Consider the following 26,437-nt stretch of genomic DNA (forward strand, 5'->3'; position numbering starts at 1 on the left):
ATTTTTTCTCTTTCTCTGAAGTTATGCTTATTGTGGGATGTAAGTGACTCTGCTTATTATTATGGGATGGCAAGCGGAGGTGGGAGGGGTGAATATCTCCATAGTAACGGTGGTTGCTAAGGGGCCGGAAATAGTAATGGGGGGGTGGGGGGTAGTATTATGGTCTGTACGTTGCAAGGTAACTATGCAGAGTGGGGGGGTGGGTATTATGGGATGTCTGCCCCCTGATCCCTTTGTGTGTATGTGAGGGGTGTTAGTAAAAGAGAGGGAGACGACGAAGGCGTATGTCACACTGGACAATATTTGAACATTTCTAGCAAGCTAGCGTGTTTTTCCTGCCTGCAGAAAACTAATACGGAAAGGAGCCTTTTCAACGTGAGAGCATCTGGTAACACCGTCCCTGTTCATTGACCGATTTTAATCAGTAGCTGGAATATTTTAAGTAACGTTAGAGCGAATCGCTAGCTTGGTATTTGCGTTTGCCTTCCTTATGGTGACCTAACATTCCAAGACCAACCGAACACGGAACAAAAAGTATTCTGTCATTCATTGTCAAGCCAGATCCACATGGATTGAGTCCACTCCATCGAAGCCCGTTTCTTAGATTTTACGTAGATAGTGGACGTACAGCTTGCTAGTTAAATATATGCAAATATCCAGGTTGCTAGAACGCTAACTAGTTCATGGTTAATTACATGTCCCATAACTAGCAAGCAATAGTCTCTTGTAGCTAGCCTGCTATCTAGCTACATAGACTAAGTCAACTCAAGTTCGTGCATGGTTTCTTTTCGCCTTTTTTAGAGGGTAAGTTTAAGGCGGCTTTAGCCGTAGCTAGCGGTATAGCTACACGAATGTCTAACGTTAGCCGACCAGTTAGCCAGCCGCCACCGTCCTGTGTGCTTATCGGTTTTGTTTGTTCAGTTTTTGTCTTTGAGGAAAAGAAACACGTTATCTAAGGTTCCGTTTTCTCCCCCCCCCTCCTCCTCTTCTTCCTTTCACCTGTATTCCTCTCCAATTCTCACTCCTCCGTCTTCGACCCTAACATCCAGGACTGAGTGGGACACATCGGATTAAACTACATTCATTTAGCTAGCTGGTGAGCTAGCTAAATTTGAACAAAAACATGTCCGGGAGTGAAGAGGACAGGGACGATTTTGGACCATCCGAAGATCGGTCCCTGATACAAGGTAAGATTTACCTCCGTAGCTGTAAGTTACGTACAAAAAGCTCACGTTAGCTACGTAACGGTAGCGCGAACGTTAAGTGAATTAAATATTTGTTGAACAGCCAAATATGTATCGTTATTGGTTTAAACGTAGCTAGCTAGATGGCTAACACTGGTTAGCTAGCCTACTTAAATAAAACTGGTTGGTAATGGGCTAACTATAGCTAGTTTGCTATGCTAACCATAAGTTGAATCCGACAACTTCGCCTAAGTGGACGGACTTGGTTAAGTCGTTATGGAGTGCATTTTGAGTATGTATAACTTTAGTTAGATCATTCTTATAAATAGTATTTTTTTCGAGTTCATGTTGGCTAGCTTAGTCAGTTCTCTAGCTAGTTGACGTTTGTTCGCTATTTTAACAATAGCACGCTACTTCTGAATCGAAAGTTTGTTGGTGAGCTAGCGTGCCAAGTTTACGACTATGCGAAACATTTTTGTTTCAATTAATTAATAACAAAAATGAATTCCGGATGGTTATACCCAGTTTGGTTGGTTTGCCGCCAGGTTCAATGTTGAATTAAAATGCCGGTCTCTTTGGCGCAGTTGGCAGACTGCGGCCTACCGGTATCTTCACGTGCGAGTGGCTGAGCTGCTAGCTAACGTTAGCACATGCTAACTAATGACGATAAGGCATTGTGATCACGACTATACTCAGATTCCTTTGTGCATGTATCAATTGCATTTCAGGGACCTGGCGCTGGGTATATTTAGAATTGGAACCTCATTTTTCCCGACAGCTTTCTAACATCTTAAAGTTTTAAGTTGGGGCAAATAATAGTGAAATTGTTTTAGCAGTTTGGCTAGCTGCCAGTTCCGGAAATATTTCTTTTTTTTTCGGGTGAATTCACACATTTATCTTCAATACAGCTTGCTGTTCATAGATTTCATCTTTTGAACCAGTTATTTTGCGTGTCTCAGATCATTGTAGCTGCAACGTTCATGCTAAGCACCAGCAGGACTCCCATTTGTCATTAAACGGTTAGCTAGCTAACAATTGTCAATGAATTGTATAACGTTAGTCGACCAGCTAGATTTCACCCGGAAGTATGAAATTATTTTATTGTTGAGTTAATGTACTTGGAATCTTGGAATATACCAAACAAAATATAGAGAATTAAATACTAACTTCATGTTTATCACCCATAAAGGCACATCTATATAGCAAAGTAAGGTATTGTGTTTGCAGAAGCTGCAATACAGATTGCAAACTTCCCTTCACCACTTAGTTGGCTATAAGAAAAAAAAAAAGCAACTGTACTTAACTGAATTTGGTTTTCCTCCTCTCTCCCCCCCCCACACTCCTAGAAGTTTGGAATATTTTGGGTGCTTGCTCGTAGAACTTGTTTGACAAGTTTCCATCCCATTACTTGGTTTTTAAAAATCATAATCTCAAGTGCGGTCACCAGCACATAAACGGATTCAGTGGCCAGTTAATATAGTGTAAGCCAAGTTTAGTTACTCTTTCATAATTGATTTACACGGCAAAAACCTTTATCCAGATGGCTTCATACAGCTTAATATAATAATAATGCATAAAAAACTTACTTCATTGGAATTTACTGAACTTATGCAGATATAGCTCCTAACTCGGCGTGTATAAACCACCTGATTGCAAGTCCTGTTTCAAGTCCATTACATAAGTTACTGAATCTCATGTTTTGGTTGTCACCGATGAGGAGAACAGTATGCTCCTGTTGTCTTTGTGCAGAGTCTTCCCTCAAGCACTTAACATCATGTTTGTATTTCTTGGTCACTGGCAGATGAGGATGATATGGAGGAAGACATGTCTGAGGGGGAGGCTCCCAAAGTGAAGAAGAAGAAGAAGGCCAAGAAGAGTCGCGAGAGCAAAGGCAGCAAACGGCAGAGGCAGCGCAGAGAGGTACTGTACCTGGCCAGGTCTGACCGCTTTGCCTTCCCTTTCGAGTCAGCTTGCATAAGTGTGCAGCTGTGCACTCGCTCTGCCTTCCCTGCGGAATTTCTGAAATAGCTTTTGAGTCTTTGTTTTCCCTGTGCTTGTGCTCAGACTGTACTCTTCTTTTTCTCTGATCCTCCTGCTTTTTTTTTTTTTTTTATAGGACTTGGCGGGCAGCTCTCCAGAGATGATGGAAGGCCCAAATGGGGGAGATGTGGAAGAGAGAGACGGCGATGTAGTGGGCCGGTCGGATAGCGAGGGCAGTGACTACACCCCGGGCAGGAAGAAGAAGAAGAGGGTGAGCACAGTGAAGGACAAGAAGAGAGGGACGAGCGGGGAGAGGGAGAGGGAGAGGAGCGCCGGGGCGTCGTCTGGAGGGAAGAGTAAAAGGAAAGAGCAGGAGCCAGAGGAAGAGGATGAAGAAGAGGATGAAGACAGCCAGGTAAGCCTAAGCTTGGCCTAAAATATTGGTTTCCTGACTGGTCATAAAAATAAAAACATATAAATTCAACTGTAAATAGCACAGATGCAGTCAAATGTCATTTAAGCATTCACATGTGGAATAACTAATAACAAATCTCTGAAAGGGTTTACTTGGACGATAATTTCATCAGATGTCTTGTCAGGAGGATAATTTTACAATTTTTATTGCGAGCCAAATGCAAGTGTACAAGATGCCCACACACAGGGCAGACCGGGAAGAAGCAGTGCGTGATCTAATCGCTTGAAGAAATTGTCAGAATTTCAGTGGCGTGTATTGCTGCCATCTACTGACAGGAATGCTCCATGCTACAGCATTGAATATTCATTCATTCATTCAGAGCATGATTGGGAATCGCTGTGGACTAAATGAGCTCCAGTTGGAGGCGTTGGTTCAGAATTAAACAGCATTATGTACACCTTTATATGTTAAAATGGTGGCTGGATTATCAATGCATGAGTTTATTTTGTACCTGCCAGCATGCACATAGGTATATGTGAGGCAAAAGCAAAGGCTAAAAGATCTTGAAGGACAAGGTCTTCATGTGCATGCATGTCACTTTCAGGAGCCAAAGAGCTCTTCTCAGCTGTTGGATGACTGGGGGATGGAGGACATCGATCATGTCTTTACCCAGGAAGATTACCGTGCCCTCACAAACTACAAGGCCTTCAGTCAGTTTGTCAGGTACCTTTTTCTACCTGTGTAGTTCATGGGATTTTGCACATTACAGCCTCTTCCTCCACCATCTCTCACTATACAGAACATCTGTACTTTTTGTGTTGAATGTCTATGCCTTTTAGTGTCCTTTCCCCCCCACTGATTCTCTTCAGCTCTGTTCCGTCTGCCTTGTCATGAGATGCATCTCATCCTCCTACCGCCGCCCCCCCCCAATTCCCTCTCACGCTCTCCTTCTCCGCGTGTCTCTCGCTCATTTTCTCCTCACAATGTTCTTTCCCCTCCGCAGGCCCCTCATAGCTGCGAAGAACCCCAAGATCGCCGTGTCTAAGATGATGATGGTGCTGGGGGCGAAGTGGCGCGAGTTCAGCACCAACAACCCGCTGCGGGGCTCGGCCAGCGCCACCGCGGCCCTGGCGGCCGCCACGGTCGCTGCCACCGTGGAGAGCATGGTAGCCAGCGGGGCCGAGGGGGGGTCCCCCACAGCGGCCCCTGCAGCCCCCAGCGCCCCCCTGGTTGTTCCCCCACCCCCCGCGCCAGTCGAAACCCCGGCATCGGCCCCACCCCCGGCCCCGCCACTGCGAAAGGCCAAGACAAAGGAGGGGAAAGGTACCGTGTCTATTTGTTGTACGGTGCATTACTCTTTGTTTGAGAGAAAGTCATTGACTTTTCTTTATACCACTTTGACAACAAGTATTTTCAAAGTGAATGACTGCTAGCATTAATTAGAGTGCTTTTGAGTTTAGCTCAACTATTTCAACAAATATTAATATTCAAACATATTTTTGGGGGCCAGAAAAAGGGGCTTAGTCATAATATAGAACCCAAAAGGATAACTAGCAGAATTTATTAGATGTGTCACATGGTTAAAGTGCAGTTTGAGCAACCTGCCATTGGCATCAAAGCTGTTCATGTCCCTCTGGGTCCTACTCTGTTCCTGAGCAAGGAATCTCCCCAAAGGTTGTTCTGAATGCGTTCAGCAATTTTACTTTCAACTTCTCTTCGTTCGTCTGGGCTGAACCTCTACTCAGGTCCCAATGCTCGTAAGAAGCCCAAGCCTCCTCCAAAACCCCAGGAGAAGAAAGTGAAAACCAAGAAGGTGGCTCCCCTCAAGATCAAGCTGGGTGGCTTCAACAACAGCAAGCGCAAGAGGTCCTCGGTAAGAGCCGTTTCTGCACCCCCGTCTCCCGCGACCTCCTCCCTCCCGTCCTCCACTTCCTTCGATCGGCCTCGACCCTCACTGCCCGTCCCTCTCTTTCAGAGCGAGGAGGACGAAGTAGATGTGGACAGCGACTTTGACGACGGCAGCATGAATAGCTTCTCTGTGTCGGACGGCTCAAACAGCCGCAGCAGCCGGTCAAAGAAGACCACCAAAACCGCCAAGAAGAAGAAGAAAGGTGAGTCTATACCAAGTCAGGGAGCAGACTCTCTGTCTCATTGTTTCAAACCCCCCCTAACCCCACCCCCTTGTTTCATAGTTGACGAAGACGCTGATGGCTATGAGACTGACCACCAGGACTACTGTGAGGTCTGCCAGCAGGGTGGTGAGATCATCTTGTGTGACACCTGCCCCCGGGCGTACCACATGGTGTGTCTGGACCCCGACATGGAGAAGGCCCCTGAGGGAACCTGGAGCTGCCCCCACTGTGTGAGTATCTTCCCTCCCTTAGCTGCACCCCAGCTTCAAAACAATGTCCCCTTCTTACTTACTATACTACCACCACTCTCCACAATAACAAGCCATACCACTCACTATGCTACCGCTACACACAGAAATGCCAAGTTGCCACTCACTATACCACCACGATACAAGCTCTACCGCTCGCTCTACCACCTCTACGGACCACAGCAGTACCAAGCTGTGCCACACTATTTGAATGCTTTAACAAGCTACCGTCATTCACTTCATGATACCTCCATTATGAATGCCATCACCTCAGCAGTAACGTGCTCTCCTCCCACTCACCTGCTTCATTACACTTGCATCACAGTGACCGGCTGTCAACCGGCTCCACTCACCTGTCACCCTATAGCTCCAGCACAGCGCTAACAAGCTACCCCCGCTCACCTGCCTGCCATTTTACAACACATCCAGCTTTTTTTACAGCTAGTAGCACCTCCAGGTGTCCCACCTGTTCATGTTGGTCCTGAAGCAAAGTGGCTAACCTGTTTCATGGTTGACTCTTTAAGGTTTAATTATGTGATTAGAATGAACTGAAGACTGTAAGGCTGTAGTAATCACGACTGTTGAGTGAGAACAAGGCGGTTATAGAACACTGACTTTTGGGCGGGGAATATTTTGGCAGAACCTGCTCTTCAAAGGTTTAAAGCCCCAGCTATGGCCGTGGTGCCGTGGAGGTTCAGGTTCTGCAGCACTTGACCTTTCTTCCAAGCTGCAGTGCGTGGCCAACAAAGCACAGCCTGCTCCTGTTTTAACTCCTCCGTTCCCTCCAGGAGAAGGAAGGCGTGCAGTGGGAGGCGCGGGAGGAGCCGTCGGAGGGCGAGGAGGAGAACGACGCCGACAGCAGGATGGAGACCGAGGAGGACGACCACCACATGGAGTTCTGCAGGGTGTGCAAGGACGGCGGGGAGCTGCTGTGCTGCGACTCCTGCCCCTCCTCCTACCACATCCACTGCCTCAACCCGCCCCTGCCCGAAATCCCCAACGGGGAGTGGATCTGCCCGCGATGCACGGTAAGAGTGGTGTGTGAGAATCTGATTGGCAGGCGCCTGGGAGCAAAGGGGTGAGAAAGGGCGGGACTTGCCAAAGGGGATTGATGAAAGGGACATGGGGCTGCTGCAATGACGACTTAATGTTGTTTGGAGACGACTGTCTGACTCGTAGTGAAAGTGCTGATGCAACGCTTGTTTTCCTCAGTGTCCGGCGATGAAGGGTAAAGTCCAGAAGATTCTGATCTGGCGCTGGGGACAGCCGCCACCCCCCACGCCGGTGCCCCGCCCCCCCGACCTCCAACCCGACGCCCCTGACCCCGCCCCTCTTGCTGGCCGCCCAGAGAGAGAGTTCTTCGCCAAGTGGAGCAACATGTCATACTGGCACTGCTCCTGGGTGTCTGAGCTGCAGGTACAGTTGAGCGTGCGTGCACCCACATGTGCACCCACATGTGCACCCACATGCGCACACACACGCCCTATGGCATCACTAACTTGATAATAGAATAGGTGTATTATTTCGTAGCACATTAAAAGGTATGGCTGACCATACATTCTAGCCAGAGGACAAAATGTTTAAAAGTACTCTGCTAACAACAGAGAAGACCTTTCCCATCACTATGTCTGTGTTGGTAGTTGTGTAAGGAGGTAGGGAATGGAAGTTTCCGGACGAAACTCTACAGCTACGGTTTCACTCACCTGAACTGTGAGAGGTCATCAAACTATGCCTGCATGCTAGCTCCATAAGTTCCCCCCTTCACTGTAGGAGTTATAGTGGTGTATGACCATAACGCCACTCTTCCCTCTGCCGCGCAGCTGGAGCTGCACTGCCAGGTCATGTTCCGGAACTACCAGCGCAAGAACGACATGGACGAGCCCCCGTCCACGGACTTTGGCGTAGAGGGAGACGAGGACAAGAGCGTGAAGAGGAAGACCAAGGACCCCTTCTACGCCCAGATGGAGGAGAGGTTCTACCGCTTCGGCATCAAGATGGAGTGGATGATGATCCACCGCATCCTCAACCATAGGTAACCCCCTCCCTCGCAAACCATAGGTGCCCGCAGTAGTCCATAACAACTCTCAGCCCATCACGCTCTTAACCTTAACGGTCAGCTCTCCATAGAAATGGGGTGCTCGCTATATCACCGAAAGGGCTATCCGTGGCTTGGGCTGTAATGATCCGAAGTAATTTCAGAAGTCGGTTAAAGTGTTTCTCTCTCTTCTGCCCCTCAGTGCTGACAAAAAGAACAACGTTCACTACCTGATAAAGTGGAGGGACCTGCCCTATGACCAGGCCACCTGGGAGGCTGAGGACATGGACGTACCAGACTACGATGGCTTCAAGCAGCAGTACTGGAACCACAGGTACACTGCAGTGCAGCCCGGCACGTAGTAAACTGTCCTCTTGGCCTGAGTCAGTCCTCACAGGCATCTGTCTGCCCCCCCTCCTACCCCCAGGGAGCTGATGATGGGAGAGGAAGGCAGGCCAGGGAAGAAGCTGAAGATCAAGGGGAAGCTGAAGAGGAGTGACCGGCCCCCAGAGAACCCAGTCATAGATGTAAGGATAAGTTTTTACACTCATTAGATTACAGTAGCTCATGGCTAACACTTATTGGTTATTACTGTAAGGCAGCTGTCATAGCATGTCTGTCTACAAGCCAGGAGATGCAACTGAGGAATTGTCCTGAACTAAAGGTAAAATGGGGGTGCTAATAAAGATGGACACATTCATTATTTGAGCTTGTAATTTGCGTAACGGATGAATGTCTGCAGTAAGAAATGGGCGATATTGTGTGTGTAGTTGCAGCATCTGGACAGAGGAGGCAGTACATCCTGGCCTTGGCCACCTCTCTTACAGCCAGCTTGCAGCTCAGCCTTTGGATAGCTGGGCACATTAGCATTGGTGCAGTCAGAGCAGGAAGGGAGGCAGTGAAGCCAGTGGATAGCTAGCTGCTAGCTAGGTTCCAGTGTTATGGAAAGTGAGGTGAGGCTCAAAGACATTCCCATGCGTTTTCTCCTGTGCTACTATGCTAATGTCGGTGGAATTATCAAATGTGGTTAAATTGCAGTTTCTCTGCTTTCATTTAATAAAAAAAAAATTTCGGTTTCACCTTGTAGAAAGCATTTGTTCTACATACCCCCCCCCCCCCCATATCAGGGCACCATAAAGTTTGGGACAGACTGCTTCACAGTTGTTTCTTACTAGGTTTGTTCAATATATTCCATAGTGCAGGTATAAGAGCTTTCAGCATCTAGTCTAGTTTTGATTCTTTTTGATTGCCTTTAGAGTCTGTTATTGGCGTTTCTCAACGTGAAGACCAGACTTGTGCCAATGAAAGTCAAGGAAGCCATTATGTTGCTGAGAAATGAGAAAAAAACAGTTCGAGATATAGCTCAAACCTTAGGCTTACCAAAATCGACTGTTGGGTACATCATCAAGAAGAAAGAGCGCACTGGTGAGCTCAGTAATCGCAAACAGACTGGTAGGCCAAGGAAGACCTCCACAGTTGACGACCGAAGAATTATCACCTTGATGAAGAAAAACCCCCAAACACCTGCCCGACAGATCAGAAACGCTCTTCAGGAGGCAGGTGTGGACGTGTCCGTGACTACTGTTCGCAGAAGACTTAAGCGCCAGCGCGAGAACATTTTACTTGCATATGCTAGCAAAAAAACTGCCAAGTGCCATTAAACTTTGTTGGCCCTAGTAGTGCAACTGGAATCTAGCTGGCCTGTCTGTGTGAGCGAGTTTGATCTTTGCAGCGATGCACAGGAGACATTATCCACACAGGGGTCTGATTGCATTGCTGCTTGTTATGATGTAAGTGGCATCGAAAAGACTGAATAAACTCCATTGAGTTCAAGTGCTTTTGTTGTGTGCTCATCTGGAAATGAATTTCGAAATTAATGAATCTGTCAATCGGCAGGCAGGTTTTTGAACTGAGCGGCAACAATCCTGGTTTTATAACTTACCGTTTATTGTATAAATTCAGTTGTAATATAATTATATGTATGATATGGAATTGAGCCATTTTTAATTAGTTCCATCTGTAATCAACAGAATCCATAGTCTAATAAGGATGCAGAAAGCTAAATGGGCCAAAAATAAGTTTTGCACATTCTTAAAAATTATGCAAAAATATGTTCTATTTTGCAAGTGTGATTAGTTTTGAATGGTTCAGTCTATATCCTCTGTTTATTTAAATGCATAAAAATGCCCTTTCAATGCATGTGTAATACCATCTTTGTTTTTCAATTCATGTAAATAGTTTTTATTGTAAACAATGTTATTTTGGTAAATGGAAGCTTCTACTGAGCAAGTGAAATTATATGTTCACAAGCACCAAGCTTGTAAGTGAACAGTAGGTATCATGCTGTTATGGTTTATAAATTGGAAAATAAGCTTTCAAGTATGCAGTTTTCAAATGTCCGTAATGGCTAACTTGCTACCCATGTATCATGTGTTACACTTTACAATGAGAAGTGTTAACATTTTGAGATTCAGGATTTATTTTATGGAAAGCTAAGCATGTTTTCCATTATAGTTTTTCTAAAGGGGAATATGTCGTCTTAGTTATTGTAAAGGTAAATCTGAATGGATTCAGATATGGGGTCATTATGGCATGTATTAAGCATCAGAAAAATTGGACAACGCATATGCCTTGCAATATTGACTTCTACCAGTCCAAGCATTTTCGTTGATTACTATGTGAGGATTAAATGGGAGTTCAAATTGTCACCAGATTCTATTGTGTCAGGGTCCTTCATGACATCAAGAATTCCTGGTGATGCAGTGGATACTATGGTTGCCTCAACCACAACGTCCTTTGTTTGAATTGTAACTGGGGCCTTTGTGTGGAGTTTGCCTTTTGCTATTTTTCAGCTCTTTATCCCTTTACCAACCTTCTCCGTCCTTCTCCAATACAATTTACTTGTGAGTGGTATGGTTTGGGAGGAGATGAGGAGGGAGGTGGGGTGGTGAGGTGGTCCGGACCACGTTCATACAATCCTTATATTGCTTTCAATACAGATTTTATGTCTGACTTAAAATTTGTTAATTATTTACATTACTTTGAATAGATATTTGGTGGATATGTGGTGGATACATCCCTCTAACATATGGTAATTTCAAAATATTTCAGCTGCTTTACAGTCACTTTAAATGTTCCCCACTCCACATCATGGCCTAAAAGCTTGTTCAGAAAATTCTAGAAGGGCTGCTGGTATCGCAGCACTTGAGTTCAGTTTTTGGAATTGACCCCTCCCCTGCACCTCCCAATCCAGCCCACCATCAAGTTTGAGCGGCAGCCGGACTACCTGGACAGCACGGGCGGCACACTGCACCCCTACCAGCTGGAGGGGCTCAACTGGCTACGCTTCTCCTGGGCTCAGGGCACCGACACCATCCTGGCCGACGAAATGGGGCTGGGCAAGACTGTCCAGACTGCAGTCTTCCTCTACTCGCTCTATAAGGAGGTGTGTGGCTGTTTTTGTGCTCTGGTGAATTGGGGGTTACTTGTTGGTTTGACGGTGTACCAGGTGTTTAGGAGGTCCATTCCGCGTGGCCACTGACTGACTGTGTCTGTGGACACACGGAGACGGACTCAAAGCAGCTCCGTCCTATAATGGGGACTTTTTCCAGAGTGGGGATTCTGTCCTAAAGGCAGGACGGCACAAAGCTTCAATATCTCGTGCTCATTTGTCTCCCATCATCTCACATGTGCTTTCACTCTGCCTCTGGCTTTCCTTGAGTTGGTGTGATGTGTTCAGGAAGTGAGTCCTTTCTCTGTGTTTGTTCCTCAGGGCCACTCCAAGGGCCCGTTCCTGGTCAGCGCCCCTCTCTCCACCATCATTAATTGGGAGCGTGAGTTTGAAATGTGGGCCCCCGACATGTACGTGGTGACCTACATTGGCGACAAGGACAGCCGAGCCGTCATCCGGGAAAATGAGTTCTCCTTCGAGGACAACGCTATCCGGGGCGGGAAGAAGGCCTCCAGGATGAAGGTGAGAATGGAGAGATGTTGGATGAAGAATGTGAACATGATGTACCAGATCAGACATCCCTGAGTGATGGGGCTAATCTACTATGTTGCCTATAACCCCCCCCCCCCCCCCCCCATTTACATTTTCCATTTGTAGAAAGAGGCATCGGTGAAATTCCACGTGCTGCTGACCTCATATGAGCTCATCACCATCGACATGGCCATCCTGGGATCCATCAACTGGGCCTGCCTGGTGGTGGACGAGGCCCACAGGCTGAAGAACAACCAGTCCAAGGTGAGCAAGGGGCTGGCCACGCAGTCAGGCTATCGCATGCCTACTGTGATGTCGTCATAAAGTGTTGGTGACCATGCTGACCATAGTGACCCGGGGTCACCCCTTCTGCTCTGTTCCACAGTTCTTCAGAGTGCTGAATAACTACCCCCTGCAGCACAAGCTGCTTCTGACTGGAACCCCACTGCAGAACAACCTGGAAGAGCTCTTCCACCTGCTCAACTTCCTCACCCCAGAGAGATTCAGGTGAGGCTGTTCTGCAAGATGTGTGTGCAAGACTTCTGTAGTTGACCAGCTTCAGATACCTGAGATTCTGAATTGTCCTCAACCCTGTGTCGCCTGGGGAAATCGGCATGTGATTTTTCTTGCGAGTCAATATTCCAGAAGAGATTCAGCCTGTGCTTGTTCACCGCTGTACTGCTCCTCTCCTCATCTTCTAACAGCCTCTAAAGATGCTCTCTGCACACCAGTGACTGTTACAATGGTCTGCTGTTGATGCTTTAGCCAGTGCTGCTCCTCTTATAGTAACTTTGGCCCCTTCCCCCTGTTGTGTACTGGGGTCAACATTAACACCACCTCACTCTCTCCCCTTCTTTCAGCAACCTGGAGGGCTTCCTTGAGGAGTTTGCGGACATCGCCAAGGAGGACCAGATCAAGAAGCTGCATGACATGCTGGGGCCTCACATGCTCAGGAGGCTGAAGGCCGACGTCTTCAAGAACATGCCGTCCAAGACGGAGCTGATCGTGCGCGTGGAGCTCAGCCCCATGCAGAAGTGAGTGGAGGGGTGGGAGGGTGGTCTCCTGGATGGGATTGAGCAGCAGATGTTTGCATTGACTCCTCAAACACTACTTGCCCTTGGTAATGTAGTGTGACTGCCCTTTTCAATGAGCTGTGTTTTTACCTCTGGATTCCAGGAAATACTACAAGTTCATCCTGACGCGTAACTTTGAGGCCCTCAACACCCGCGGAGGTGGCAACCAGGTGTCTCTGCTCAACGTGGTCATGGACCTTAAGAAGTGCTGCAACCACCCCTACCTCTTCCCTGTCGCTGCCATGGTATGGTCCACTACACACAGCTGACTGCTCTGGAGAGGAACCACTGTGATAGGGAGGGGGGGGGGGTTATTAACTTCACTGATTGGTGGTATTGTTTGGGTCATTGCTATAATATTCCGGGAAATACTAAGGACGTGTGCTTTAGTGAAACGGATGTTGAATTGCTCTTTCATGCTGCGGTAGAGTCACTGCCATTGCAGGTGTTGATTTTGGGAGGATTATATTTGTGATTGGCTGATTTTTGTGGCAGGAAGCACCAAAGATGCCCAACGGCATGTATGACGGCAGCGCCCTGACCAAAGCGGCGGGAAAGCTGATGCTGCTGCAGAAGATGCTGAGGAAGCTGAAGGATGGCGGCCATCGTGTGCTCATCTTCTCCCAGGTACCCATCCGCAGCCCCCCATACAGCCCACCTACGCCCTGGTCTCATGGGCCCAGTCAGTCATTCGCATGCACACACACTCTAGTAATGATCCCCATTTGTAGGTCGTGAGGCCTTACTCCCAACTCTAACCACAGGTAAACCCCCAAATGTGATGTTCCAGCACCTTCTTTCTCACAACTTACACTAAAATTGAATGCCGCTCCCCCCTCAGATGACCAAGATGTTGGATCTGCTGGAGGACTTCCTGGAGAACGAGGGGTACAAGTATGAGCGTATCGACGGAGGCATCACCGGAGGGATGAGGCAGGAGGCCATCGACCGGTTCAACGGTGAGTCAGAGAATCGTCCCCCTCTGCTCCCTGACATTTAATCGCTCAGGTAATGATGTTAATGTCTCCCTCTCTCTTTCTCTCTCTCAGCCCCTGGGGCGCCTCAATTCGCCTTCCTGCTGTCGACGAGGGCGGGAGGCCTGGGCATCAACCTGGCAACCGCCGACACTGTCATCATCTACGACTCTGACTGGAACCCCCACAACGACATTCAGGTGGGCTGCCTCCCACTCTGCCGCCTGTCACCCTCCGTTCTGTGCTGAAGTCATGCTGGGTTTGTGATATCCCGTAATTACACTCCTCTCTCTCTCCCTCTCCCCCTCTCTCTCTCGCTCTCAGGCATTCAGTCGAGCACATCGTATCGGTCAGAATAGGAAGGTGATGATCTACCGCTTCGTCACTAAGGCCTCCGTGGAGGAGCGGATCACTCAGGTCAGCACCTCTTACAGGAGTGTAAAGCGTGTGATCACTGAGGCATATATCAGCCCCTTCACTGCTAGAAGTGTGCACTATCAGGGCTCTGCTGTATAACCAGCAAGGCAGGCATATCGGGCCCTTACTTTCAGTATTAGTGTCCACTATAGTGGGCTGCCATTTCTGCCTAGTGTGCATTAGCTGCGCTATATGTTCAGTAGGGCAGGAATATTAGCCGTAGCGCAAACCTTGTGTGGTGCTCCTGGTTCAGGTAGCAAAGAAGAAGATGATGCTGACCCACTTGGTGGTCCGGCCTGGGCTGGGCTCCAAGACGGGCTCCATGTCCAAGCAGGAGCTGGACGACATCCTCAAGTTCGGCACAGAGGAGCTCTTCAAAGACGAGATCGGGGAGGGTGAGTCCCACTGTTCCCACAATCCTCTTTCTGGGCGCACGGGGCTGGAGTCTCCACTTTTGAAGCGCTGTCGCATGACTCGTCCCATGTTTGCTTCAGTAGCAGAAAGAAAATGTCCTTTTACAAGCGTTTTAGTATTGGAAGAGGCCATGTTTGCTAGCTAATTGCTAGCTGTCAGGCAGATGGTGATGCTTGCCATTCGATAATGATAGAAAAAAAACAACTATGTTTATAGGAGTATGGTACTAGATAGTCCTCTAGTTAACTTTCAAAGAATGTAATATTTATTTTCTTTCCAGGTGCAACTTGGCTCGCTAACAGGCCATATTAAGTGGTCTTCGCTCCTAATAAATGTTGGTGGGAAATAACCTCCCACTGTGAATCAGCTGGGATCGCGCTAATTATTGGTCTGTCTCCTCCTGTCCCCCCCCCCCCCCCCCCCAACCCTCTCCCAGGAGACAACAAGGAGGAGGACAGCAGCGTGATCCACTACGACGACAAGGCCATCGACCGGCTGCTGGACCGGAACCAGGACGCCACGGAGGACACGGCCGAGATCCAGAGCATGAACGAGTACCTCAGCTCCTTCAAGGTGGCCCAGTACGTGGTGAAGGACGAGGAGGAGGCGGTGAGTGTGAGCGCGTGCGAGGCGCGGGGCCCGTGGTCTGAACTCATGACCCAGCCATTCCATTACGCACGGCCAATAAAACGCTCGGAGAGAAAATGGCCATCAGGGTTGCAGAGGGTCACGGAATCTACAAATAACCGGTTTAACGCCTTTAAGTAATTCCAGATAAGGCTGCTAGCCGAGCAATTGAATAACAATAAAGTGGTGGCAGTGTTCGCGCCATTTAAATGAATGGGAGACGCCAGGCTGTTCTCTCCACAGTTTAAATGGGTCTCTCAAACGGGAACTCTCAAACTGTGAAGAGGATATGCTAAGAAGTATTTACTTTTCGAAAGGATCCCTCTTCAACATGGAAACTTCACTGTTTGCATTCTTTGAAATTTTAAATTGTGAAAGATGTGTGTGTGTAAACTGTTGATAGTTTATCATGGATGCCAGTAATTACATTACATTATTGGCATTTGGCAGATGCTCTTATCCAGAGCGACGTACAGTTGTTTAGACTAAGCGGGAGACAATCCTCCCCTGGAGCAATGCAGGGTTAAGGGCCTTGCTCAAGGGCCCAACGGCTATGCAGATCTTATCAGTAGTGTATGTACCCTTATGAGATTCAAAATGAAGCGTCATAAAATGGGGGATAAAAGAACAGACCTACCAGCTGGTTAATTATATAGTATGTTTCATAATGTAAGCAGGAAAATTAAGTACATGACTTACAACACGTCTTCCCTCCACCCCCTTTCCTTTATCTTCCCTTTCTGGTCCTATTTATGGACCCCCTCCCCCTCCCCCCCCCTGGGATATGAATGGTCTGGCCCTCCCCTCGCCTCCACTTATCCCCCTGCCTTCAAATGGTCTCCCCCCCCACCCCACCCCCCTTTCGGTTTGGTACGAAATGGCCTCCTCCCCTCCCCCTTCCCCCCTCCTTGTCTTGATTGGTTCCTCCCCTCTTCCACTCCTCCCCCCCGGACTGGTCTGGGAATGGTCTCTCCCGCCTCTCCCCCTGCCCCGTGGCGAACGGCGTCTCCCCTCCCCAGGAGGAGGAGGTGCAGCGTGAGATCATTAAGCAGGAGGAAAGTGTGGACCCAGATTACTGGGAGAAGCTGCTGAGGCATCACTACGAGCAGCAGCAGGAGGACCTGGCCCGAAACCTGGGCAAGGGCAAGCGCATCCGCAAGCAGGTCAACTACAACGACGGCTCGCAGGAGGACCGAGGTAGTAGACGGGGTACAGAACACGCAGCGCAGTTTTACTTACTTTTTTTTGTGTCGTGCATGTTGTATTCGTCTGCTGTTTGTCGGCGCGTCCCGTTTGTCTGTCGTCCCATGGTACTCCCGGAAAACGTGCAAGTTGACACTTTTATTTTGCACGAGGCCCGCTGTGTGTACGTGTGTACGTGTGTACGTGTGTACGTGTGAGGTAGACATGCCAAAACACTTCTGCCAGCAGTATTGTAAACTGAGGAAACCCACCATCCATTTTGTAGGCGTTTGTAAACCGAACTGTGATTTCACCTCAGCATATTAATCTCATATCACCAGACCAGTCAACTAAAATCTACTGTCCTGGTCTAAAACAAAATCTCATTTCTTAACATAAACATTAAATCACTGCCATGAGTTATATTGCTCACAGTTCCCGGCTTGGTGAAACGGCTGTAGAGGTGTGTTGGCTTGAGTTGCCTGTTTGTCCTCCACTCTAACTTCACCCCTTTCTTTCTTTCTCTCTCATTTGTTGGAACAGTGTCGGACTCTCTTGTGTAATGTTAGTCTCTTGACCCTCTCCTTCTCCTTCACTCCTTGCCTTCCTCTCCGCTGCATGTCTCCATTGGCTCACTCTCCTCTGTCTCCTCCTCAGATTGGCAGGATGACCAGTCGGACAACCAGTCGGATTACTCGGTGGCTTCGGAGGAGGGAGACGAGGACTTTGACGAGCGGTCGGAAGGTAACGTATCCAGACCAGCCGGCATAGGCAGCTAGTGTGTGAGTGTGTGAGTGTGTGAGTGTGTGAGTGTGTGAGTGTGTGAGTGTGTGAGTGTGTGAGTGTGTGAGTGTGTGAGTGTGATGACCATAATGTAATGACCAACCTCGTCTCCCTGCAGTGAACTCTCGCAGACCCAACAGGAAGGGCCTGAGGAATGACAAGGACAAACCGCTGCCCCCCCTGCTGGCCAGAGTGGGAGGCAACATCGAGGTCAGTTCATAATTATTGAATTGTTATTCAGCTGACTTTTCTATCCAAAGCGAATTAGCTCCCCCTGCTTAGTCTAATCAACTATGTTGAGGGCCTTGCTCTCATTGTAGCTGCAATCTTCCTATCTGGGAGTCTGAATACTCATCTGTGTGCTGTACTTGACCCCCTTTCTCTCTCAGGTGCTGGGCTTCAACGCACGGCAGAGGAAGGCTTTCCTGAACGCAGTGATGCGTTATGGGATGCCCCCTCAAGACGCCTTCACCACACAGTGGCTGGTCAGGGACCTGCGAGGGAAGTCTGAAAAGGAGTTTAAGTGAGTTTAGGACGGCCCTTTTCCTTTGACTTCATTAAGCACGCGCTACACATGACCGCTGGGTAACACGCTTACACTAACGTGCTGCCGAACCCTCTGACCGCACTCTCCCTTTCCTCTGCACTCTTCGTTTTGCTGTGCCAGCATGGTAACACATTCATGTGATCGAATCATGTCCCGGCTCGGCATGTAGTAATAATGCAGTTGTGCAGGACTGGAGCAAGCCGTTAAACCCCTGCCCCCCTCCCGCTCCTCGCAGGGCGTACGTCTCCCTCTTCATGAGACACCTGTGTGAGCCAGGCGCCGACGGGGCAGAGACCTTCGCCGACGGCGTTCCCCGAGAGGGGTTGTCCCGGCAACACGTGCTCACCCGCATTGGCGTGATGTCGCTCATCAGGAAGAAGGTAAGCCCCCCTGTTTTAGCGGTCTGGTTTATCCGGTTTGGCACTGACCTGGGGCCCGTTGCTGACTGTGGCTCTGTGTCCTGGGGCCCGTTGTGGACCGTGGCTGTGTCCCGGGGCCCGTTGCTGACTGTGGCTCTGTGACCCGGGGCCCGTTGCTGACCGTGGCTCTGTGTCCCGGGGCCCGTTGCTGACCGTGGCTCTGTGTCCCGGGGCCCGTTGTGGACCGTGGCTGTGTACCGGGGCCCTTTGCTGACCGTGGCTGTGTGCTGAACAGGTGCAGGAGTTTGAGCACGTGAACGGCCAGTGGTCCATGCCCTGGATGATGGAGCTGGAGGAGAGCAAGAAGGCAGCTGCTGCTGCTGCCGCTCGCCCCGACTCCCCGGGGAACCCCAAAACCCCCTCCACAGGAACCCCCGCCGACACCCAGCCCAACACCCCCGCCACAGGTAGTGTAACACCCCATACGGAAAACACCCCACTCCCCATACCGACAACACCCCACTCCCCATACCGACAACACCCCACTCCCCATACCGACAACACCCCACTCCCCATACCGACAACACCCCACTCCCCATACCGACACCCCCGCCACAGGTAGTGTAGCACCCCACTCCCCATACCGACAACACCCCACTCCCCATACCGAAAACACCCCACTCCCCATACCGAAAACACCCCACTCCCCATACCGAAAACACCCCACTCCCCATACCGACAACACCCCACTCCATACCGAAAACACCCCACTCCATACCGAAAACACCCCACTCCCCATACCGACAACACCCCACTCCCCATACCGACAACACCCCACTCCCCATACCGACAACACCCCACTCCCCATACCGACAACACCCCACTCCCCATACCGACAACACCCCACTCCCCATACCGACACCCCTGCCACAGGTACCAAATTCACCTGTACACAGTGTACTATTCCCCCTCTGCACACACTACTACACCCCATTCCACATACTAACACAGGCGCCTAACACACCTGCACATTGTGTAGTATGTGCAGCTCCCCACGCACTGTGCTTTCCTCTGCTTCCCACCCTGAGCCCGATGCCATCGCATCCACACCTGTTAACACGCTCACGGTGGAACACGCTCACGGTGGACCACGCTGTCCCTGCTCACGTTTCCCCGTGAAGTCCTAACGCTCTGTGCTTTTCATCTGACCCCCCCTCCCCAGCCCCCAAAACGCCCTCCACCGGCACACCCGCAGACACGCAACCCAACACGCCCGCCGCAGGTAATGAGTCCCACACCCGCTCCTCTCCCAACACGCTCCACACGCCACGCCAGCGCTGGCTCCAAATCTCTCTCCTGTCCCCCATACCGACAACGCCCCACTCCCCATACCGACAACACCCCACACCCCACTCCCCATACCGACAACACCCCACACCCCACTCCCCATACCGACAACACCCCACACCCCACTCCCCATACCGACAACGCCCCACACCCCACTCCCCATACCGACAACGCCCCACACCCCACTCCCCATACCGACAACGCCCCACTCCCCATACCGACAACGCCCCACTCCCCATACCGACAACGCCCCACTCCCCATACCGACGACACCCCACACCCCACTCCCCATACCGACGACACCCCACACCCCACTCCCCATACCGACGACACCCCTGCCACAGGTACCAAATTCACCTGTACACAGTGTACTATTCCCCCTCTGCACACACTACTACACCCCGCTCCACATACTAACACAGGCGCCTAACACACCTGCACATTGTGTAGTATGTGCAGCTCCCCACGCACTGTGCTTTCCTCTGCTTCCCACCCTGAGCCCGATGCCATCGTGTCCACACCTGTTAACACGCTCACGGTGGAACACGCTCACGGTGGAACACGCTCACGGTGGAACACACTCACGGTGGACCACGCTCACGGTGGAACACGCTCACGGTGGACCACGCTGTCCCTGCTCACGTTTCCCCGTGAGGTCCTAACGCTCTGTGCTTTTCATCTGACCCCCCCTCCCCAGCCCCCAAAACGCCCTCCACCGGCACACCCGCAGACACGCAACCCAACACGCCCGCCGCAGGTAATGAGTCCCACGCCCGCTCCTCTCCCAACATGCTCCACACGCCACGCCAGCGCTGGCTCCAAATCTCTCTCCTGTCCCCCATACCGACAACGCCCCACTCCCCATACCGACAACACCCCACGCCCCACTCCCCATACCGACAACACCCCACACCCCACTCCCCATACCGACAACACCCCACACCCCACTCCCCATACCGACAACGCCCCACTCCCCATACCGACAACGCCCCACTCCCCATACCGACAACGCCCCACTCCCCATACCGACAACGCCCCACTCCCCATACCGACAACGCCCCACTCCCCATACCGACAACGCCCCACTCCCCATACCGACAACGCCCCACTCCCCATACCGACAACGCCCCACTCCCCATACCGACAACGCCCCACTCCCCATACCGACAACGCCCCACTCCCCATACCGACAACGCCCCACTCCCCATACCGACAACGCCCCACTCCCCATACCGACAACGCCCCACTCCCCATACCGACAACGCCCCACTCCCCATACCGACGACGCCCCACTCCCCATACCGACGACGCCCCACTCCCCATACCGACGACGCCCCACTCCCCATACCGACGACGCCCCACACCCCATACCGACAACACCCCACACCCCACTCCCCATACCGACAACGCCCCACTCCCCATACCGACAACGCCCCACTCCCCATACCGACAACGCCCCACTCCCCATACCGACAACGCCCCACTCCCCATACCGACAACGCCCCACTCCCCATACCGACGACGCCCCACTCCCCATACCGACGACGCCCCACACCCCATACCGACGACACCCCACACCCCACTCCCCATACCGACGACACCCCACACCCCACTCCCCATACCGACGACACCCCACACCCCACTCCCCATACCGACGACACCCCACACCCCACTCCCCATACCGACGACACCCCACACCCCACTCCCCATACCGACGACACCCCACACCCCACTCCCCATACCGACGACACCCCACACCCCACTCCCCATACCGACAACGCCCCACTCCCCATACCGACAACGCCCCACTCCCCATACCGACAACGCCCCACTCCCCATACCGACGACACCCCACACCCCACTCCCCATACCGACGACACCCCACACCCCACTCCCCATACCGACGACACCCCTGCCACAGGTACCAAATTCACCTGTACACAGTGTACTATTCCCCCTCTGCACACACTACTACACCCCATTCCACATACTAACACAGGCGCCTAACACACCTGCACATTGTGTAGTATGTGCAGCTCCCCACGCACTGTGCTTTCCTCTGCTTCCCACCCTGAGCCCGATGCCATCGCATCCACACCTGTTAACACGCTCACGGTGGAACACGCTCACGGTGGAACACGCTCACGGTGGAACACGCTCACGGTGGAACACGCTCACGGTGGACCACGCTGTCCCTGCTCACGTTTCCCCGTGAAGTCCTAACGCTCTGCTTTTCATCTGACCCCCCCTCCCCAGCCCCCAAAACGCCCTCCACCGGCACACCCGCAGACACGCAACCCAACACGCCCGCCGCAGGTAATGAGTCCCACGCCCGCTCCTCTCCCAACACGCTCCACACGCCACGCCAGCACGCCAGCGCTGACTCCATCTCTCTCCTGTCCCCCCTCCTCCAGACGAGCTCGCCAAGTCTGAAGAAGCTACGAAAGAGACTGAGAAGGAGAAAGAGGAGAAGAATGAAGGAGGAGAAAAGGAGAGCAAGGAGCCAAGCAAGACTGACGAGTCGGAGGTATGACGACGTATAACCAGTTTGTTTTCTGTTTAGTAGTTCTCACGACTGGTTAAGCGTGTTAACATGCACCACAGGGTCTGTGGTTGGACACTGCAGTTCAGTCTAATCCTACATCTCGCTCTTCAGGTGATTGCGATCCCTGACGACGAAGAGAAGGCGTCTCCCTCTCCCGACAAAAAGGAGAAGGAGAGCGAGGGAACGGCGGCCGCCCCTGTGAAGGATGCAGGCAACGGAGAGGTGGAGAAAGAGAAAGAGGAGAAGGAAAAAGAGGGAGAGAAGGAAGAGAAAACGGGAGAGGCGGAGGAGAAGGGTTCCCCCGCTGAGGCCAAGCCTGAGGGTTCCGAGGTCAAGCCCGAGGAGTCGGGGGTCAAAGGTCAGTGTGCCAGGGAAGACCCGCCTCATTACAGACCCAGTGTTCCAGTAGAGTGGATGTGGGTCCAATAGCCTCCACCCTGGCGGGAAGGTGCTCTCTGAAGTCTCATTTTATTTCTTCTTTCCCCATTTGTCCCTTCATAGATGAAAAGAAGGAAGATAAACCTGAGAAGATGGACACCACTCCCCCTGCAGAAGAAAAGAAAGGTAATTCTCCCTCTCCTTCCACCATCCCTTCTTCATGCAGCTGTAGTCTAGTGATGGGTCTCCCACTCGTCGCACAAGTTAAAACTTCCCTCCTCTCCCCTTCCCCTGCAGAAACAAAGGAAGAGAAGGAAGGTGGAAAGACGGAGGAGGCCACCAAGCTGCAGAACGGGGAGAGCGTGAAGGAGGGGGTGGCGGGTCAGAGTGAGGAGAAGAAGAAGGCGGTGAAGCAGAGGTTTATGTTCAACATCGCGGATGGAGGCTTCACAGGTGAGCGCAGGTGGCCGTGGATGTGTCCAAGTTTGCGCTCAGTCTGTAACGTCTGAAAGCATCTTCCTCCACCTCAGCCCTCTTCTCTGTGTAACCGCAGTTCCCTGCTCAGGCTTCATCGCCAAGTCAGGGACAGCCAAGCGGCTGTCCACTGTCCCTGCTGTCCATAAATAAATCTAATAAAAAAATAACTGAGGGGAGATAGAATTTAGCTTCTTAGGAGTGCACATTATGGACTAACCCTTGCACGCTCTCGCTGTTTGGGTGTCTGTATGGCTTGTTTTTGCTCACACTCTCACTCTGCGCCTCAGAGCTCCACTCCCTGTGGCAGAACGAGGAGAGGGCCGCCACCGTCACCAAGAAGACCAACGAGATCTGGCACCGTCGCCATGACTACTGGCTGCTGGCCGGCATCATACAGTATCCTTTACCCACACAGTGACCGTCTCTCGCCAGCTCGGGCCATAGGCTAAATAATGCACTGCTGTAGTGTTACTGCTGCATAATATAGTTTTAGGTTTTATTTTACTCTAAAACCTGGAATTGGGGTGAAAAATATGAAAGATAGCCGATGGCTAAATCACGATTGGCTACATCGTGCAGCCCTAATAATCTGAATGGTGCACACTAAGCTCTGGCTGCTCTGTGTGTAAAACGGTGTGTGGCAGGAGGTGTTCTCTCTAAACGGAGGCGTGGTCCGCTGGTCTCTCGGTATACTCCATAACTCAGCCCTCCTCCAGACATGGCTACGCGCGCTGGCAGGACATCCAGAACGACGTGAAGTACGCCATCCTCAACGAGCCCTTCAAGGGCGAGATGAGCCGGGGCAACTTCCTGGAGATCAAGAACAAGTTCCTGGCTCGGAGATTTAAGGTACCGATTATCCACTACGTCACGTCATGCAGTATGCGCGCACCGGTTCAATCTCAGACCCATAAGATTGATGTTGATATTGGCCTGGATTGGGAATATTTTGTGAATCCAGCCTGTAGTATGGCCTGTTGCGTCACCCACTGACTCCATGGGCTCGTGAAAAGCGTTTTGAAGCCTGGGAAGTGAGGTTTATTGCCGCCATGTTGTAAAAGAGCCTGTGCAGTAGGGAAGCCGATATAGCTCCTCCACTAAGCGCGTGAGAGAGATTGATGTAATCTGACCCTGACCCCGATTCGTCCTCAACGTATTACTGCATTGTCCTAAGTAACACAATAACTTAAAGAAAATTGGCATGGGGAGGCATTAGCTGAAAGAAAAAACTTGTGGGCCAAAAATAAGCGACTTGCATTGATTAAAATACATTGAGAGCTGGCCTGAATGACCTATGCTGGAGACCACAGCAGTGGTGCTAGTGAGCACAGGAGACGAGCGCTGTAGGCGAGGTTGGTGCAGGCAGCGCTGACGCACGCTTCCTCCCCCAAGCTGCTAGAGCAGGCCCTGGTGATCGAGGAGCAGTTGCGGAGGGCCGCCTACCTGAACATGTCGGAGGACCCCTCGCACCCCTCCATGGCTCTGAACACGCGCTTCAGCGAGGTGGAGTGCCTGGCCGAGTCTCACCAGCACCTCAGCAAGGAGTCCATGTCCGGGAACAAGCCCGCCAACGCCGTCCTGCACAAAGGTATTATTTTTTCCCCCCACGACATCCTCGGTCTGGACTTGCATTCTGCTTTCTTGTAAAACACTCAACCCCCCCCCCCCCCTTCACCTTTCCCTCAGTGCTGAAACAGCTGGAGGAGTTACTCAGTGACATGAAGGCAGATGTCACCCGTCTCCCGGCAACCATTGCCCGGATACCGCCTGTTGCCGTGCGCCTGCAGATGTCGGAGAGGAACATCCTGAGCCGCCTGGCCAGCAGGGGTCCTGAAACGCAGACTCAGCAGGTACCGGACCCAGCGCTTCATATTCATTTTAAAAAGTTGAATCATATTTTGGTTTGTGTTGGCTATGTTCTTAATGGCACTTTATGATTTTTACATGATGCAAACCATGTTTTTCTTTTCTTTTTTTCCTTTAAGGTGTCACAACAGTAGCCTGTCTCAGGCTCCACCTCTTTCCTCTTTGCCTCCACATTCCTGATTGGCTCCTGGATGACGACATGACACCCGAGCTTCTTGAAGCCACACCCCTTTTTCCTGTCTAAGGACATGCTGTGTGTCACCAGGCCAATCCCTGGAGGCAGTGAAAAATGAAAGCAATTTTATTATTTTGGTTTTTTTTTATGTTTCTTCCTTATTATTATTAATATTATTATCGTTATATCGTTATGATCTTTTTTGGGGACCTCAAATAAAAAGTGTAATAATAATCTGGGCTGCTGTATTTTTGGTATGGGGAAGCTGGCGAATGTAGGAAATTGGGAACTGGAATTAATTTGGACTCCTGAGCAGGATCGATTTGTGTGCTGTTTATTTTACCTCAGTTGTGGTTAGGTTGACCGTCCAGTCAGCCTTCATATCTGTTCAATGAGTGGTCAGCGTTGGCCAACCACATCACAACAAGTATAAGCCTCAACAGTACATGCAAACCAGAGCATTTGTGATTCAGCAATGGTCCAAGAGTCATAAGTGTTGAATATTGAGTAATTTCTTACTCTTCAAGGGTGAATAGCCAGAAACGATGCAAATCTGCTGACCAGTTCGGCCTCATACATGGGATTGTTTCTCTGAAAATGTGGATCTGTATTTGTTTCATGAACCCTGTCTGCCAGCTGCAGGTATCGGGAGAGATCCCAATACGATTCCATCAACTCTTACTCTGATTTTTCTTTTGATTCACCAGGGCAATGAAAATGCTGTATATTTGCATCTTGTACGCAAGCACTCATTTAAAACCCATTGCACTTCAAAAATGGTTTCGCATAAAACGTTTTCAAACAAATGGTTAGAGAATGAGGAAAGCCAGCTTTTCACCCAACATAAAGGAACTCCTTGTGGATTTAGCGTGCGCTGATGGCCTTAATGAACCGAGCTTACTTGAATTACCATTACCAACAATTTAAGCAAACCAGCTAATGTCAGAGCATGAATATCCACAAGGAGTTTCCCTGTATGCAATACAATTATGCAAAGGAAAATTTGAAAGTGAATACATTTGAAATGGACAATAGGAATGTGAAATACTGCATGGTAGCCAATGTGTTGCTGAAAATCTAAGATGTAATGCCTTCTTGTAGGAAGAACAAGTTAAAGCTATTTATTGTACATTCATATTCATACATTTCTATTTTCATTACAACATATGTAAAGGCTGGACACAAGTATTTGTGTGCTGGGTCGGTATTCAAGTCTTCATTGGTCAGACTTGTGTACCACTAGTATTTCAATCTACATTTCGGTATAATAGAACAAAGATGGAGCGCCATCTACTGG

The 26,437-nt window shown here is 50.5% G+C and overlaps 1 protein-coding gene across 8 annotated transcripts; it reads left to right on the forward strand.

Moving 5' to 3' along the window:
• Window positions 1-214: 214 nt before the first annotated feature.
• On the forward strand, window positions 215-25,374 carry LOC133137864 (chromodomain-helicase-DNA-binding protein 4-like). Of its 8 annotated transcripts, none has more exons than XM_061256251.1 (43): window positions 215-388; window positions 1,050-1,187; window positions 2,986-3,104; window positions 3,301-3,579; window positions 4,184-4,302; window positions 4,583-4,902; window positions 5,325-5,452; window positions 5,555-5,690; window positions 5,772-5,941; window positions 6,748-6,987; window positions 7,172-7,375; window positions 7,780-7,991; window positions 8,197-8,328; window positions 8,422-8,521; window positions 11,248-11,439; window positions 11,767-11,967; window positions 12,103-12,240; window positions 12,362-12,483; window positions 12,837-13,010; window positions 13,153-13,294; window positions 13,545-13,676; window positions 13,891-14,008; window positions 14,099-14,223; window positions 14,348-14,440; window positions 14,694-14,835; window positions 15,291-15,463; window positions 16,501-16,690; window positions 17,321-17,407; window positions 17,565-17,656; window positions 17,836-17,969; window positions 18,229-18,373; window positions 18,648-18,819; window positions 19,575-19,634; window positions 21,956-22,015; window positions 22,114-22,226; window positions 22,356-22,602; window positions 22,746-22,808; window positions 22,920-23,075; window positions 23,387-23,495; window positions 23,816-23,948; window positions 24,492-24,687; window positions 24,786-24,949; window positions 25,085-25,374. In XM_061256251.1, exons 2-43 carry the CDS (start codon window positions 1,124-1,126, stop codon window positions 25,097-25,099), a joined length of 6,111 nt encoding a protein of 2,036 aa, XP_061112235.1. In that variant the 5' UTR covers window positions 215-388; window positions 1,050-1,123; the 3' UTR covers window positions 25,100-25,374. The 8 variants fall into 8 exon arrangements, with proteins under 8 accessions (XP_061112235.1, XP_061112237.1, XP_061112239.1 ...); XM_061256253.1 differs by lacking the exon at window positions 19,575-19,634 and adding an exon at window positions 20,397-20,456; XM_061256255.1 differs by having other exon boundaries at window positions 215-375.
• The last annotated feature ends 1,063 nt before the right edge of the window (window positions 25,375-26,437 follow it).

Source organism: Conger conger, chromosome 9, assembly GCF_963514075.1.
Source record: "Conger conger chromosome 9, fConCon1.1, whole genome shotgun sequence".
Lineage (NCBI taxonomy): Eukaryota > Metazoa > Chordata > Actinopteri > Anguilliformes > Congridae > Conger > Conger conger.

Bases quoted from the DNA above. Each gene is read 5' to 3' on its own strand.
- LOC133137864 (XM_061256251.1), top strand. From the start codon at position 1,124: ATGTCCGGGAGTGAAGAGGACAGGGACGATTTTGGACCATCCGAAGAT. The intron at 5,691-5,771 runs GTGAGTCTATAC...CTTGTTTCATAG, and splicing joins CGCCAAGAAGAAGAAGAAAG to TTGACGAAGACGCTGATGGC. The intron at 12,484-12,836 runs GTGAGGCTGTTC...CCCTTCTTTCAG, and splicing joins CTCACCCCAGAGAGATTCAG to CAACCTGGAGGGCTTCCTTG.